The 16,045-nt window shown below is 41.9% G+C and overlaps 3 protein-coding genes across 3 annotated transcripts; all 3 read left to right on the forward strand.

Moving 5' to 3' along the window:
• Positions 1 to 5,347: 5,347 nt before the first annotated feature.
• Positions 5,348 to 6,358, forward strand: LOC136674302 (trace amine-associated receptor 13c-like). The gene has a single exon (XM_066650223.1). It carries the CDS (start codon positions 5,348 to 5,350, stop codon positions 6,356 to 6,358), a length of 1,011 nt encoding a protein of 336 aa, XP_066506320.1.
• Positions 6,359 to 7,639: 1,281 nt separating this feature from the next.
• LOC136674456 (trace amine-associated receptor 13c-like) lies at positions 7,640 to 8,650 on the forward strand. Its single transcript, XM_066650462.1, has one exon. The coding sequence runs from the start codon at positions 7,640 to 7,642 to the stop codon at positions 8,648 to 8,650; it is 1,011 nt and encodes a 336-aa protein (XP_066506559.1).
• A 5,270-nt stretch (positions 8,651 to 13,920) lies between these two features.
• LOC136674292 (trace amine-associated receptor 13c-like) lies at positions 13,921 to 14,934 on the forward strand. The gene has a single exon (XM_066650213.1). The coding sequence runs from the start codon at positions 13,921 to 13,923 to the stop codon at positions 14,932 to 14,934; it is 1,014 nt and encodes a 337-aa protein (XP_066506310.1).
• Positions 14,935 to 16,045: the final 1,111 nt, after the last annotated feature.

The raw sequence follows: 16,045 nt of genomic DNA on the forward strand, positions 1-16,045 counted from the left end.
ATAAATTAGTAGGTGTGATTGAGTTTGAAGAACAGTGTTTTGTTAAGATTCTCCGTGATTGCATGAATTTGTTAAATTAGTCAACAACACACATTATTTAAAATTATCATTTATTAACTGGTAAAACTAGGTACTGGATGATAGCCTCAAATAATATAGACTGCCACGAGGAGAGATTTGAAAAAAGTTAAACCAGCACATTCATACACAGAATATCACACTTACTGGAAAAATGTTATTTGGTTTTACTCTAACTGAAGTTATGTAATAACTTAATTTGGGAGTAGGACCATGCCCGAACTCCTCCTCTCATGCCTATATAAACCCCACCAATTCAAGTCATTTCCACGTTGGACAAACTTGCTCCCACACCCACCCCATCTCCACCCTTTTATTTTATTAATTTAACCAATGGGGTCTGGCTTCATACGAATTCATAAGCCACCCAAAACTCCTCCTCAAAGACTTCGGAGTTCACCTCCCCACGGACGTGGTCTGTACTAGCAAATGTTGGGTAATATTTGTTGTTTGTTTATTAGTTTTTTGGTAAATAAACAATTACTTCTCTGATAAATAGCTTTTTAAATCTCATAATCTCTGGTGCCTAAAATTTATAGCTAAGGGTTATGGATTATTATTACCACCAGCTTAAACTATTCTTGGTAGCCACTGTATGTTATGGTGTAATATTTAGACATGGCAAAAAACACAGATTTTTCAGCTGAGCTTGTTGGAGCACAAAGACCAAATTATAAATACACTTCTGATAGCAAAGGCTATTGAACTAAGGCATGTCTAGATTCAAGAGTCAAACTGAAACCTGTAAACATTGATTCTGTTTATATCCACACCAAACAAGAGATTGACAAAATAATACATTTAGTGGAAATACTCATGTGAAAATACTAACCATATTTCAAGAAAATTTTGAGAACACTTGATTTAAAAATTTATTTTTTAATTGGTTAATTCAGCATTGATTGAGCATAATAAATACAAAGGGCAACAGGATGTTTTTCATTCTTTTATTCTATTTGTAATAATATACAAAATAAAAACAAAATTGAAGTCCACAACACACTCAAAAACGTCTTTCTAAAACACAAATAAAAGTCTCCACATCAATAGTAATTTCACATATTGTCAGGATCACGGAGAGGACTGACTGAGGGCGGACGCATTCGCTAAAGCACAGATACACTTTTAATAACAAATAATAACAAAACAAAGAGACTATAAACAAAAAGACAAGAAACGGGGATACAAACAGGCTTAAACGGGAAACGGGGAGCTAAACAGGACTAACGGGACAGACAGACGAGAGAATGAAACGACAGAGGAAATACAGCGACAACGTGGAAACCAATAACGGAGAGACTAGATAACACGACAGACTTGACATGGGACACGGAACAATGACCAACAAACAGGAAGTGCAGGAAGGGGACTTAAATACAAGACACTGACGAGACGCACCTGATACAGATAACAAGGGGGCAGGGTAACAAATGACAGACGAGGAGGCGGAACAAAGGCGGAGACTAGGACATAAACAAAACATAGCCATGTGCTAAAAGGAGCACATGACCGGGGAAAACAGACATGACGAGACGAGGGAGTGACAGATGCCCCCCCCCGAACGCGCAACTCCCGGGGCGCGTACACCTAAACCCCCCAGGAGCTGACACCGGAGAGGGCAAGGAAAACAAGACAGGACAACAAACCAACGGGTGACAAGACTCAGGACAATACGGGAACAGACACTGGAGCTAGGGACATGACAGGAGACTAAAAAAGGGGAAAAGGAGACAGGACTTGGGATTGGAAAGGGCTAGACTTGACGGGAGTGGACACATAAGACTGGACAGGAGACTGGACAGGGTTTTTGACATTGGACAGGACACTGAATGGGAACGGGGACTGGACAGGTGACAGGACAGAGGGTTGAAATGAGGACTGGACAGAAGACGGGACTTGAGACAAGACGGGGTGTTGGAACGGGGACTGGACATTTTTGGGGACAGAAGACTGGACATGGACAGGTGACAGAACAGGGGACTGGAGTGGAGACAAGACAGGTGACTGAACGCTAGACGGATACGGGGACTGGACATGAGGCAGGACAGGTGACAGGACTGGGTGCTGGGACTGGACAGGAGCACAGTCTGGTGACGAGACAGGGGACAAGACACTGGACAAGATAGAAACGTTAGACTGGACAGGGGTATGTGACTGGACAGAAGACAGGGCAGGTGACATGACATTAGACTGCAACTGGGGATCGGCCCCGTAGTCCTTGGGACCGTCCCTCGGACACGACCAGGAGCGGCCGTAGCCACAGTCACGGGGACAGGAGCGGCCGTAGCCACAGTCACGGGGACAGGAGCGGCGGGTGCCGCCATCACGGGGACAGGAGCGGCGGGTGCCGCCATCACGGGGACAGGAGGCCCTGCGACGTCGTCCACGGAGACAGGGAGCCCTGCGACGTCGTCCACGGAGACAGGGAGCCCTGCGACGTCGTCCACGGAGACAGGGAGCCCTGCGACGTCGTCCACGGAGACAGGGAGCCCTGCGACGTCGCCCACGGAGACAGGGAGCCCTGCGACGTCGCCCACGGAGACAGGGAGCCCTGCGACGTCGCCCACGGAGACAGGGAGCCCTGCGACGTCGCCCACGGAGACAGGGAGCCCTGCGACGTCGCCCACGGAGACAGGGAGCCCTGCGACGTCGCCCACGGAGACAGGGAGCCCTGCGACGACGTCCACGGAGACAGGGAGCCCTGCGACGACGTCCACGGAGGCAGGGGAACCTGCGACGACGTCCACGGAGGCAGGGGAACCTGCGACGACGTCCACGGAGACAGGGAGCCCTGCGACGTCGCCCACGGAGACAGGGAGCCCTGCGACGTCGCCCACGGAGACAGGGAGCCCTGCGACGTCGCCCACGGAGACAGGGAGCCCTGCGACGTCGCCCACGGAGACAGGGAGCCCTGCGACGACGCCCACGGAGACAGGGAGCCCTGCGACGACGCCCACGGAGGCAGGGGAACCTGCGACGACGTCCACGGAGGCAGGGGAACCTGCGACGACGTCCACGGAGGCAGGGGAACCTGCGACGACGTCCACGGAGGCAGGGGAACCTGCGACGACGTCCACGGAGGCAGGGGGACCTGCGACGACGTCCACGGAGGCAGGGGGACCTGCGACGACGTCCACGGAGGCAGAGGAATCTGCGACGACGTCCGCGGAGGCAGAGGAATCTGCGACGACGTCCGCGGAGGCAGAGGAATCTGCGACGTCGTCCGCGGAGACAGGAGAAACTGCGACGACGTCCACAGAGGCAGAGGAATCTGCGACGTCGTCCACGGAGACAGGAGAAACTGCAACGACGTCCACGGAGGCAGAGGAATCTGCGACGTCGTCCACGGAGACATGAGAGGCGGGCGTCGCGCTCACGAAGACAGGAGAAGCGCGTGCCGCGCTCACGAAGACAGGCGTGGCAGGAGGCGCCGCGTTCACAAAGATAGGCGCGACTGGAGGCGCCACGCTCACGAGGACAGGCGCGGCCGTAGGCGCCGCGTTCACGAAGATAGGCGCGGCTGGAGACGCCGCATTTACGAGGACAGGCGCGGCTGGAGACGCCGCGTTTACGAGGACAGGCGCGGCTGGAGACGCCGCGTTTACGAGGACAGGCGCGGCTGGAGACGCCGCGTTTACGAGGACAGGCGCGGCTGGAGACGCCGCGTTTACGAGGACAGGCGCGGCTGGAGACGCCGCGTTCATGAGGACAGGGGTTTGTGCTGCTCGCCGGGCTCGCGCTGGAGCTGTAAAGGGTTTAGGGGGTTTCACAGGCGCACCCATTAGATCCCTCAGAGGTGCGCCCCTGTTAGCCCCACCTCCGTCGTCCTGAGGTTGGAGGCTAACAGCCCCTACCCTTAACCCCCCCCCAAAAATTTCCCCGGACCTAAGGGGGTAATCCACCTTCGAGGGGGGGACTCCAGCACGCTTCTTCCGCCGACTCTTTCGACTCCCACCGGCGCAACTACTCAATTCACGAGTCGACTCCTCCGGTATAGGAATCGGAACAGCGCCAGGCAGGAGTTGGAGCCGGCGACTCCATTCCGAGGCCGCTTTCAAAGCCTCCCCCACAGGATCTTTGGGGCCTGTACGGAATGGAGTCCGGCGAACGGCACACCCCTTAAGGTAATAATCCGTGCTAGCTGCGTCCATATATCGGTTGGTCATTCTGTCAGGATCACGGAGAGGACTGACTGAGGGCGGACGCATTTTCTAAAGCACAGATACACTTTTAATAACAAATAATAACAAAACAAAGAGACTATAAACAAAAAGACAAGAAACGGGGATACAAACAGGCTTAAACGGGAAACGGGGAGCTAAACAGGACTAACGGGACAGACAGACGAGAGAATGAAACGACAGAGGAAATACAGCGACAACGTGGAAACCAATAACGGAGAGACTAGATAACACGACAGACTTGACATGGGACACGGAACAATGACCAACAAACAGGAAGTGCAGGAAGGGGACTTAAATACAAGACACTGATGAGACGCACCTGATACAGATAACAAGGGGGCAGGGTAACAAATGACAGACGAGGAGGCGGAACAAAGGCGGAGACTAGGACATAAACAAAACATAGCCATGTGCTAAAAGGAGCACATGACCGGGGAAAACAGACATGACGAGACGAGGGCGTGACACATATATACAGATCACACATGACATCACTGAGAGCACACTGACAGTACACCTGATTCCATGAAACTTCTCATTATGTTATGAACAGTAGAAAATGTATCTTTTTAAATCTTGAGCTAAGAAAAAGAAAAAACAGTCTTTGAACAGACTGACAACATTCTCTGTAGTTTGACACAAAACTGTGAACCACAACCCATACTTAATTTCAACGAGTGAATGTTCATTATATACCTATAGATTACCTACCTTGTTATCATGTGAAACCACTGAGTGTTGTATAGCACAATACATGTCAGATAGGGGTTCTATTCCTGAATTTATTTTTTTTTTGCCTCCATTAAAAATGAGTGTGAATAGTACATTGTTCATTTGCTCAAGGTTACAGTCCACTGCTCTTCATTTTACACAGAAACATATCCACAGGCCAGACCTATTTTTAGCAGATTGAAGTTATGAGGTAATAGTCAGTAACACATGTTTACCTTATAGCCATTCACATGTTAGTGGGAGGATTCTTACTTTGTTATAAAGAAACATGGCAAAAGGGCAAATCTCTTAGTTCAGGAAAACTGAATTGTCAGAAAGATCTGTCTTAACTAAAGGTTCTGAATCAGTCCTGGATGGATAATTCAGACTTAAGACAAAAAATCTCAGTTCAATACTGCTTCCCTAACAACAATGGATCTTGCAGAAAAGAGGTCAGAGTAGGCCCTGGAAATTTATTTCTGTTTATTGTTCTCTCATGTATATCTGTGGGCACTGTGGTTCTGAACCTGCTGGTGATCATCTCCATCTCTCACTTCAAGCAGCTCCACACTCCAACCAACCTGCTCATCCTCTCTCTGTCTGTGGCAGATTTCCTTGTGGGACTGTTTGTTATGCCTGTGAAAATAATGCAGATATTTGACTCCTGTTGGTATCTTGGAGAATTGGCATGCTGCATTTCTGAAATAATCATTGGCATCTTGGTATTGGCATCTCTCTGCAACATGGTTTTCATTGCAGTAGATCGATGTATTGCTATCACACACCCTCTGTTGTATTCTACTAGAGTAACTCCTTTTAAAATGTCTGTCAGTATAATCCTGGGCTGGTCTTTTTGTCTACTATATCTTACCATTTTTATGTACAGTAATGACCATCTCACTCCATCTCAGATTTACAGCAGATGTTACGGAGAGTGTGTAGTGTTTGTAAAATATCCCTGGGTGATAACAAGTGTGGTTATCTTTTTCCTCACTCCATGTGCTGGTATACTGGTCTTGTATATAATAATTTTTATGGTTGCGAGACGCCAAGCTAAAGCTATCAGAGCTGTGATAAATCAAGCCTCAAAGAAAATGCCAAGCTCGTCTGAAACCAAAGCAGCAAAAACACTGGGAATTGTCATCTTTTTCTTCCTTGCTTTCTGGATACCTTTTTATGTGAGTTCTCTTACAGTAACCAACTTGACAACATTGTCTGTCGTTTGGACTGTGTTTGGCTGGCTAATGTGCATGAACTCCACTGTGAACCCAGTTATTTATGCCATTTTCTATCCATGGTTCAGAGCATCAGCCAAGTATATTTTAACTTGTCGAATATTCAAATCCGCATCATCTGTGTTGAATTTGCATAGAGAACATACTTAAACTATTGTTGGATTCAGTCAAAGTTAAGATCATTTTACATATATTGCTCTTATTCTGGACAGTGTCATGTGCATATATCTATAAACTCTGTTTATTTATTTATTTATTTTTTGGTAAGTTGTAAATTAATACGTGAGACTGTAAATATGTTTTTGAACCCTGGTTTTGTGTATGAAAAGTGAAGTCACTGGAGGCAGGAGAGGGAGCTGCAGACTGGTAAGTTCTTAACCTCTTGTGGTTTTTCAGGTTTTATTTTTCATCTCTTCTGTCACTTTCTGTTGTGCCATAGTCTAGCTCTGCAACGTGCTTTCTCTCTTTCTCACTCTCTTGTCTCTGTCAGCCTACCGAGGGAAAGAGTCATATTACAAGGCTAATCAGGAACCATACACAGATGAACAATAACATTTATCATCCTTCGAAATTCACCAAGACAGGTTCTTTGCCTCACATGTAGCATGCAACCAAGCCTCAGTGCAACAAATGCATTATTATTATTATTATTATTATTATTATTATTAAATGAATTTATGTTAAAATGAATTTATCTGAATTTAGTTAACTTGATTTAAATCATTTGTGTAAAATGTGGTTGTAGGCTTATCACAGCTAAGCATGGAGGACGAAGGAGGCGGACATAAACGCAAGGAATTTTATTTAACAAAATAAACACGGGTAATACATACAGACTGAATAAAGACAAAACTAAACTAGAGTTAAACCAGGATGGACAGGGAAGAGCCATGAACCAGGGGAGCCGCATGTAAACAGAAAGATTGAGAAACACACATCTATACCCACACCACCAGTCAAAGGAGCATGCAAACCACAGGGGTATATAAAGACAGGACCAACAAGGAACACCTGCAGACAATAATGGGACAGAGGCAGGACTAAGGCGGGACTAGGGCGGAGACAGGAACAAAACAATAACAGAGAGCTATGTGCTAAGTAAGCACATGGTGGAAACAAGGCATGACAAGGCCACATGGCCGTTTCAATTAATTTTACTTATCTTGCAATAATCAATGCATATACCTATCAATGTGTATTTCTCTACCAAATGCCTAAAAAAATCACTGCTGACACAATCTGAACAAACCCTATTTTTATCTGGTCCCAAATATGTATGATGTAATGTTTAAAATCTCATGATAGAAACTAGCCATTCATATCATAGTGGGAGGAATTATGTTTAGGTATAAAGAGGCATGGAAAGAATTCAGATCTCCCAGTTCAGCTTTACTGAACTGTCCATCAGGGTCAGACAGGCTTCTACATCATATGGAGACCATCCACTACAAACAAAACATCTCTGCTCAGTATTGCTTTTCTGGTAATAATGCATCTTGCAAAAAGGAGGTTCAAGGAGGCCCTGGTTATATATTTCTATTCATTATACTCTCCTGTATATCTGTGTGCACTGTGTTTTTGAACCTGCTGGTGATCATCTCCATCTCTCACTTCAAGCAGCTCCACACTCCAACCAACCTGCTCATCCTCTCTCTGGCTGTGGCTGATTTTCTTGTTGGACTCTTTGTAATGCCAATGAAAATTATGCAACTTATTGACTCTTGCTGGTATCTTGGAAAACTGGCATGCTCCTTTACTGAAATAATCATAGGCATCTTGGTATTAACATCTCTCTGTAACATGGTTTTCATTGCTGTTGATCGGTGTATTGCTATCAGTGTCCCCATGCTTTATCCTAGTATAGTCACTCCTTTTAAAATGTCTGTAAGCATAATCCTGGGCTGGTCTTTTTGTGTACTCTATGTTCTGATTTTTATGTACTTCAATGACCACCTCATGCCGGCTCAGATGTATACCACATGTTATGGGGAGTGTGTAGTGTTTGTCAAATATCCCTGGGTGATAGCTAACATGGTGTTTTTCTTCCTCACCCCTTGTGCAGGTATACTCTTCCTGTACTCAGTTATTTTTATTGTGGCAAGACGTCAAGCTAAATCTATCAGAGCTGCGGCACATCAGGCCTCACAGAAAGTGTCAAACTCATCTGAAGCCAAAGCTGCAAAAACACTGGGAATTGTCATCTTTTTCTTTCTTGCTTTCTGGATACCGTTTTATATAAGTTCGCTAACAGTAACAAACTTGACAACACTTTCAATTGTGTGGACTGTGTTCACCTGGTTAATGTTCATTAATTCCTTTGTGAACCCAATGATTTATGCCATATTCTATCCATGGTTCAGAGCATCAGCCAAGTTCATTTTAACTTGCAGAATACTGGAATCCTCATCTTCAGTGGTCAATTTGTATAGAGAACATTCTTAAGTTAGAATTCTGCCAAAGCTGAGATCACTTCACATATTTTATTACATTCTGGAGGGTGGACAGAATTTCATGAGCTCTTTGTAGATTATTATTATGTTTACAATAATATACAACATTGTCAAATGCATATAATGTCACAAGGCCCACTGCAAACCTAAACTGGATAAGCAGTTACAAACAATGAATGAACGAATGACTATTTTAACAAAGTTCAACAAGCCCTGCCACAATGTTGTGCCTTTTTTCACACTGTCTACATTTTTCCAGCCAGTTTCTAGCTGAAATCACATGGGAACATGACATAAACCCTTATAAGGATTAGAAAATTGAATTAAAAACTGTTGCTTTCAGACATTAATTAAGTGAAATTAAACTTTGGTCTAATTTATTGCTGTTCTGAGGGTCAGACCAAGGTCAGGCATCTATTTGTTTCAGTCCTGATGGTGTTTACCAACAAATGAGCTGATTGTGGTGTTTAATTTGAGTCTGGGTCAGAAAAAAGTGTTTAGAAATACCTATATAAGCCTCCTTGATCTTTGCATCATTTAGAAAAACCTTAACTTATATTCATAGGAATAGGCCAAACCAGTCCCAAATGATATTCTCAATTTCAAGACTGCTGTAAATAGTAGTTCCTCTGACCATTTTATATTTTCTCTCATGCACATCTCCATTATGTTTCTTAGCATCAGTTAATTTGATGTAAGGATATTGTCCTGGTCATTGCACATGTGTGTCATGCAACACAGTATATGTACATAATTTACAAAATAAAAAATTAAGGTAATAAAATAAAATCAAAAGGTCAAAAAACAAAATGAAAATAATCAGAAGAGCAGATATTAAAAATCCAGTTGAGATTAACTAAAGGACATGAGTAAATTTATAATGCACATGTGTCACACCTCTCTAAAGGGGGAGTGTGATACTACTGGCAAGGCTGTGAGTGTTTTTAATAAGAAAGCAAATCATAACAGAAGATCCAGTGCAATGCTTTTACATAGTGCACAGCTGTAAAATATGGCAATATCCAACAAAATGTAAACAGAATTAAAACAATTGTAAAACTGTATATGCATATAATTACAAAAAAAAAAAGAAAATATCAAGGGAAATAAGGCTGTTGTTCCGACACACATAACTAACCATCCACACTTCCTTGAAAATTAATCTTTAAATAGACTCTGACCTATATAAAAGCATAAAATTATTTCCTTAGAGGAAGAAGTTATGTTTTGGCCTGTATATAAGCAGCATACATTTCATAATCATATTTCCTATACAGTTGTGGAAGATGCATTTGCAACAGCATGACTTTATAGGCAATGTATGTTGTATTATATAGTACGAGTCAAATGTTTGGACATGTCCACTCGGGGAGAGTTTCCTTTGTTTTGGGCCATTTTCCACATGTTGTGAATGTACAGTACCAGTCAAAAGTCTGGACACATCTTCTCATCCAATGTTTTTTCTTAGTTTTTTTTTTTTCTATGTTGTAAATGAATATGGAAGACATTAAAATTATGAAGGAACACATATGGAATTATGTAGTAAACAAAAATGTGTTGAACAAACCAGAATATGTTTTATACTTTAGATCTTCAAAGTAGCAACCTTTTGCTTTGATGACAGATTTGCACACTCTTGGTGTTCTCTCAATCAGCTTCATGAGGTCGCCACCTGGAATGGTTTTCAGTGAACAGCTGTGGCCTCGTCAAGAGTTAATTTGTAGAACTGCTAGCCTTCTTAAAGACATATTATATCTCTTCTTAAACAATTTAAAATAGGTCTATGGGCTATACAAAACATGTTCATGAAGTTATTTGCACAAAATTACGTTCACATAAGAGATTTCACCAGCTTTTTTCTTGACAGTTCCAGTCCCTTTCAGAATGAGTTGCTTAAGGGCTCTGTCAATTTTATGCAAATAAGCTGTTGCTGGCCATGCCCAACCCACTTTTAAAACCAATAGACCAAAACTGCAGATCTTCAACTAATCTAGTGTGTGGGTCTTTGCTTGGGGCTGGCAGTGTGTGGGGGTGCGAGGGTGGTTCTTTGCAAATGACCTTATTGTATCATCACAATATGGGAGCCAACCAAATGGCTCATAGAAGCATATGATTCCTGACACCAAATCTTTCACCTGACTCACAGAAAATGGATGGATTATTTTACATGCTTAAAGTGTTAACAGGAGCAGTAGAGACTCAAGTGGAAATACAAAAGCACACAAAAAGTGAGTTTTGCATATGTTCCTTTAATGTGTTTGAGAAATAACTGAGGCTGACCTATTCTTTTGGCAGACACATCACTGTGTGTTATGAGGCCAGGGACTGTGGTGTCATCTGCACACTTCATAGTCTTCTGACATTTTCAAATATAATTCTCATAGTCAGCCATCAGACTACCCTTAGATGTCCCTTGAATTTATTTATTGTATATGACCCCCAAACTTGATTTTGAAATTTGCAAGAATTTCACAAATAAAAGAATGATCTTATAAGGAACTTAAACATGGAAGCTGTAGTGTATTGGGCAATGTTTTGAACTTTGTGGCTACCCGTAGTGCGGTTTAGAGACACTGAAAGATGATGGGTAATGTAATGTAGTCTGGGGTCTTGACGGAACTGGTTGAAGTAGAGCTGATGTACGATTTGTTTCCTACCGCAGTAAACAGATTATTCGTTATTCCGTCTCTGTGTGAGTTCATTTTTGTTGTGGATATAACATAAAACTGGCGACGAGAATCGACAAACTCGTGCTGCACTCTGCTGCTGTCGTCACTGAGTGAAACTTGTCATCTGGACCTGTGAGTGACTGCCGCTAACTGCTTAGGTACGAAGCAGAGACTCACCTGCGTGTTACGGGGGAGGAAGGTTCCATACGAACTTGCGCGGGTAAGAAAGAAAATAACAAAAACGGAACAGAAAAAATGGCTGTGCTAACTGGAGCTTTTGGACCATTTGAGGAGTTAGTGGACACTTGGGAAGCTTACACTGAGTGATTTGACTTCTTTGTAGCAGCAAACAGCATTAAAGATGAAGTAAAAGTTGTAACTTTACTCACCATGATGGCAGCAAAGGTATTTAGCCTGCTGAGGAGCTTGGTCCAGTATGTTGCAGTACTGAAGAGGCTCACTGAACACTGTGATTTTAAAGATAAACGTCCCTGGACGTTCAAAATAGGTCTAAAAGTAGTCTGTCCGTCAAGGACATATTTTAAACGTCAATCTTAAGATTAATTAATCTTAAATTGGTTAAGTGGTGACCAATCAATAACGTCAGTGGACATCCAAAATACGTCTAATAGTCGTCTTTTCAATGTCTGTGTTTGGATGTCTTTTCAACTTTCATTTTCAACCTTAAGAGAACGTTGATTAGACGGCAGTCATTGCGTTATTTCAACGTTGAATCAACGTCTAATTGTTTACTGGGAAGTGACCGGTTAGTGTGTGGGTTGAGAAGTGATGCAATACAGAAGCGGTTGCTCACGGAAGATGGCCTAACTCTAAAGACAGCTATTAAAATAGCATTTTCAATGGGATTGGTGGCAAAAGAGGCACAGAAGCTAAGTGCTTCAGCCAGAGTGCATAATGTGACAGCTGAACATGATAGGCCAACGACAAAGCAGTGTTATCGGTGTGGTAAAACAGGCCATCTACCTACTGGGTGCTGGGCAAAAGAGCTCATTTGCCATAAATGTGACAAAAATGGCCATGTTGAAAGGGCCTGCATGAGTTCTAAGCAGAAGAGTAGAAGTTGTCAAAATAAAACTGAGAGTGGAAATCATGCAAATTTTCATTACAAAAAGAAGAATGTGCACTGTGTAAGAGTGGGTTTCCTCCCACAGTCCAAAAACACATGGTGGTAGGTGGATTGGCAACTCGAAAGTGTCCGTAGGTGTGAGTGAATGTGTGTGTGTGTCTGTGTTGCCCCTTGAAGGACCGGCGCCCCCTCCAGGGTGTATTCCCGCCTTGCGCCCAATGATTCCAGGTAGGCTCTGGACCCACCGTGACCCTGAATCGGATAAGCGGTTACAGATAATCAATGAATGAATGAATAAGTAATGTTCGTACCTTTGTCATTTAAGGGGGAAGGAGATATGTAGTGTATTGGTCAATGTTTTGAACTTTGTGGCTACCCGTAGTGCGGTTTAGAGACACTGAAAGATGATGGGTAATGTAATGTAGTATGGGGTCTTGACGGAACTGGTTGAAGTAGAGCCGATGTGCGTTTTGTTTCCTACCGCAGTAAACAGATTATTCGTTCTTCCGTCTCTGTGTGAGTTCACTTTTGTTGTGGATATAACAGAAGCTGTGTACAGCATATTTGCAGAAAACCTCTTAGTATGTGCTTATATATGATGATATATAGTGCTCTGGATATGTCCATGTTGTAGGTCTGTTTCTTAAAGGACTTCTCTTTTGTGTTAATTTGGTTTCTGTCAGACTTGTTTACAGTGCTTCCCACTCTTGATTTAGTGTTGTAACAGCAAAAATACTCACAGGATAATGATCTCTTTATAAAGCATGTTTAGTTGATTATAGTATTTTGTTTGTAATGTGCTTAAAAATTAAAACTGTGTAACCTTAAAATCTAGTAAGACTGTCTGAAAGTTATTTGATAGATCCTAAAAGCCCATATCACAGATCTACATAAGGAGCTTAAACTTTTGACCAGTGCATGGCACATCATGCATTCAAATATTTGAGGTTCCTTACAAAGACCTAATGTCCTAATTTGTTTTTTTTTGTTCATTTGCTCATGATCCAGTGGCATAGGCTACACATCTTGTAAAACTCACACTGAAGATGGTTCCATGATTTGGTCTTTAAAAAAATTGTTTAAATCTGTTCTTGTATAATTGCATTACATTTTACATTTTCTTTGTTGGGTGGTCAAAAAGCCAGCTAGTTGTTGCACCACATATAACTGAGTTGTGAATAGTAGAGCTTTCTAGTAAGCCAGTAAATAAATATTTATTTATAAAACACTAAATAAAATTACAAGGTATTTTACTATATATATATATATATATATATATATATATATATATATATATATATATATATATATATATATATATATATATATATACATACAGACACACACACACACACACAACGTGTAATGTTTGGAAAAAAAAAATCTAGCCATTCACATCTTAATGGGAGGTTACATGTTTAGGGTATAAATAGACATGACAAGCCAGATCTCCCCGTTAAGCTTTACTTGATGAACGATCAGGATAAAAACAAGTTTCTACTTAAGATGGATAACATAGAATATAGGCAAAATATCACAACTCAGTACTGCTTTCCTGGCAACAATGCATCTTGCAGAAAGGAGGTCAGAGGAGGCCATGTGTATATAGTGTTGTTTATTGTGCTGTCATGTATATCTGTGTGTACTGTGATTTTGAATCTGCTAGTTATCATCTCCATCTCCCACTTCAAGCAGCTCCACACTCCAACCAACCTGCTCATCCTCTCTCTGGCTGTGGCAGATTTTCTCGTGGGACTGTTTGTTATGCCAATGAAAATATTACAGCTTTTAGACTCTTGCTGGTACCTTGGAAAGCTGGCGTGTGCTCTTACTAAATTGATCAATGGTATTTTGCTGTTAGCATCTCTCTTTAACCTGGTTTTCATTGCAGTTGACCGATACATTGCTATCAGTGACCCAATGTTGTATTCTACTAGAGTCACGCCTTTAAAAATGTCTTTGAGCATAATCATGGGATGGTCGTTTTGTCTGGTGTATGTTCTTGTGTTTATGTACTTCAATAACCACCTCTATCCAGCTCAGATGTACACCACATGTTATGGAGAGTGTGTAGTGTTTGTGAAATTTTCCTGGACCATAGCTAATATGGTTGTTTTCTTTCTAACACCTTGTTCTAGTATACTTATATTGTATTCTCTCATTTTTAATGTGGCAAGATGGCAAGCTAAAGCTGTGAGATCTGTGAAGAACTCTCATGTCCATGGAGCTAAAATTTCAAACTCATCTGAAACCAAAGCGGCTAAAACACTGGGGATTATCATTTTCTTCTATCTTGCTTTTTGGATACCATTTTATATAAGTTCTCTAACAGTTACAGGCCTGACAACACTGTCAATTTTATGGACTGTTTTCACCTGGTTAATGGCTATTAACTCTTTTGTGAATCCAATGATTTATGCCATATTTTATCCATGGTTCAGAGCATCAGCCAAGTATATTTTAACTTGTAGAATATGTGAATCCTCATCTTCAGAACTGAGCTTGTATAGAGAACATTAACTTAATGTTGGATTTAATGAAAGGGGAGACTTCACAGATATTGCTCACATTCTATTACTGTGTCTTTAAAATCCATTATCCATTATCTGTAACCGCTTATCCAGTTCAGGGTCACGGTGGGTCCAGAGCCTACCTGGAATCATTGGGCACAAGGCGGGAATACACCCTGGAGGGGGCACCAGTCCTTCACAGGGCACTATAAAACATAATCTATTTAAAAATCTATTTTATAACTCAGTTATAAAAGTAGAAAATATTTTACTCATTTATTTATTTTTGTATTACATTTCATCACCCTCAATACCATCATGCAGCATTAGCCCTTTTATTTCCTAAATCCTACAATATCCCAGTGAATATATGTCAAAGATTATGTGAACATCCTTTCAGTCTGTTTTAGATATTCAAATAAAATGTACTCATTTTACATGGAGTATTATTTATTTATCGAAGTTTGTTTGTCTCAAAGGCTGTAAAAATTCTCTCCACTCCTCTTTCTCAGTTACCTATGGTAAGAATGACAGAAAGTGTTATAAAAATGTGGCTTTTATTAATTTAATTTATTAATTGTATTTAATCTCACAGTGATATGGCAAAATGATAAAAATCCAAGTAAAGTAATTTTAAGGAAATAAAATTCTTGGAAATAAAATATTGTTATGGAACATGGCATTATGAACTTCATGGAATACCAGAATATTTTAAACCAAATCCCCTCTGCCTCTGCTAAGAAAAATAAAATAGATAAATAAAATAGAATATTCAGGAAGGACAATGATCTGAAATACCTTCCAAATCAACACAAATTCCACTCAATACCTGGTTCTGTACTCCATAATGCATATGGAGTAAGATAAATAGGAGACTGCATAAGGCAGGGGTGTCAAACCAAATCCACGGAGGGCCGTGTGGGTGCAGGTGTTCTTTTCAACCACACAAAAGCCCCACACTACTGAAAGTCAAGATCTATTGATTAGATCTAATGATTAAAAACAGGTGGAATGAGGAGTGGCTTCTGCTTGGTTGGAAAGAAAACCTGCACCCACACGGCCCTCCGTGGATCTGGTTTGACACCCCAGGCATAAGGGATGAGCTAGTACCTGATACAAAC

This window comes from Hoplias malabaricus, chromosome 18 (genome assembly GCF_029633855.1).
Source record: "Hoplias malabaricus isolate fHopMal1 chromosome 18, fHopMal1.hap1, whole genome shotgun sequence".
Classification (NCBI taxonomy): domain Eukaryota; kingdom Metazoa; phylum Chordata; class Actinopteri; order Characiformes; family Erythrinidae; genus Hoplias; species Hoplias malabaricus.

Bases quoted from the DNA above. Each gene is read 5' to 3' on its own strand.
- LOC136674292 (XM_066650213.1), top strand. From the start codon at position 13,921: ATGGATAACATAGAATATAGGCAAAATATCACAACTCAGTACTGCTTT.
- LOC136674456 (XM_066650462.1), top strand. From the start codon at position 7,640: ATGGAGACCATCCACTACAAACAAAACATCTCTGCTCAGTATTGCTTT.
- LOC136674302 (XM_066650223.1), top strand. From the start codon at position 5,348: ATGGATAATTCAGACTTAAGACAAAAAATCTCAGTTCAATACTGCTTC.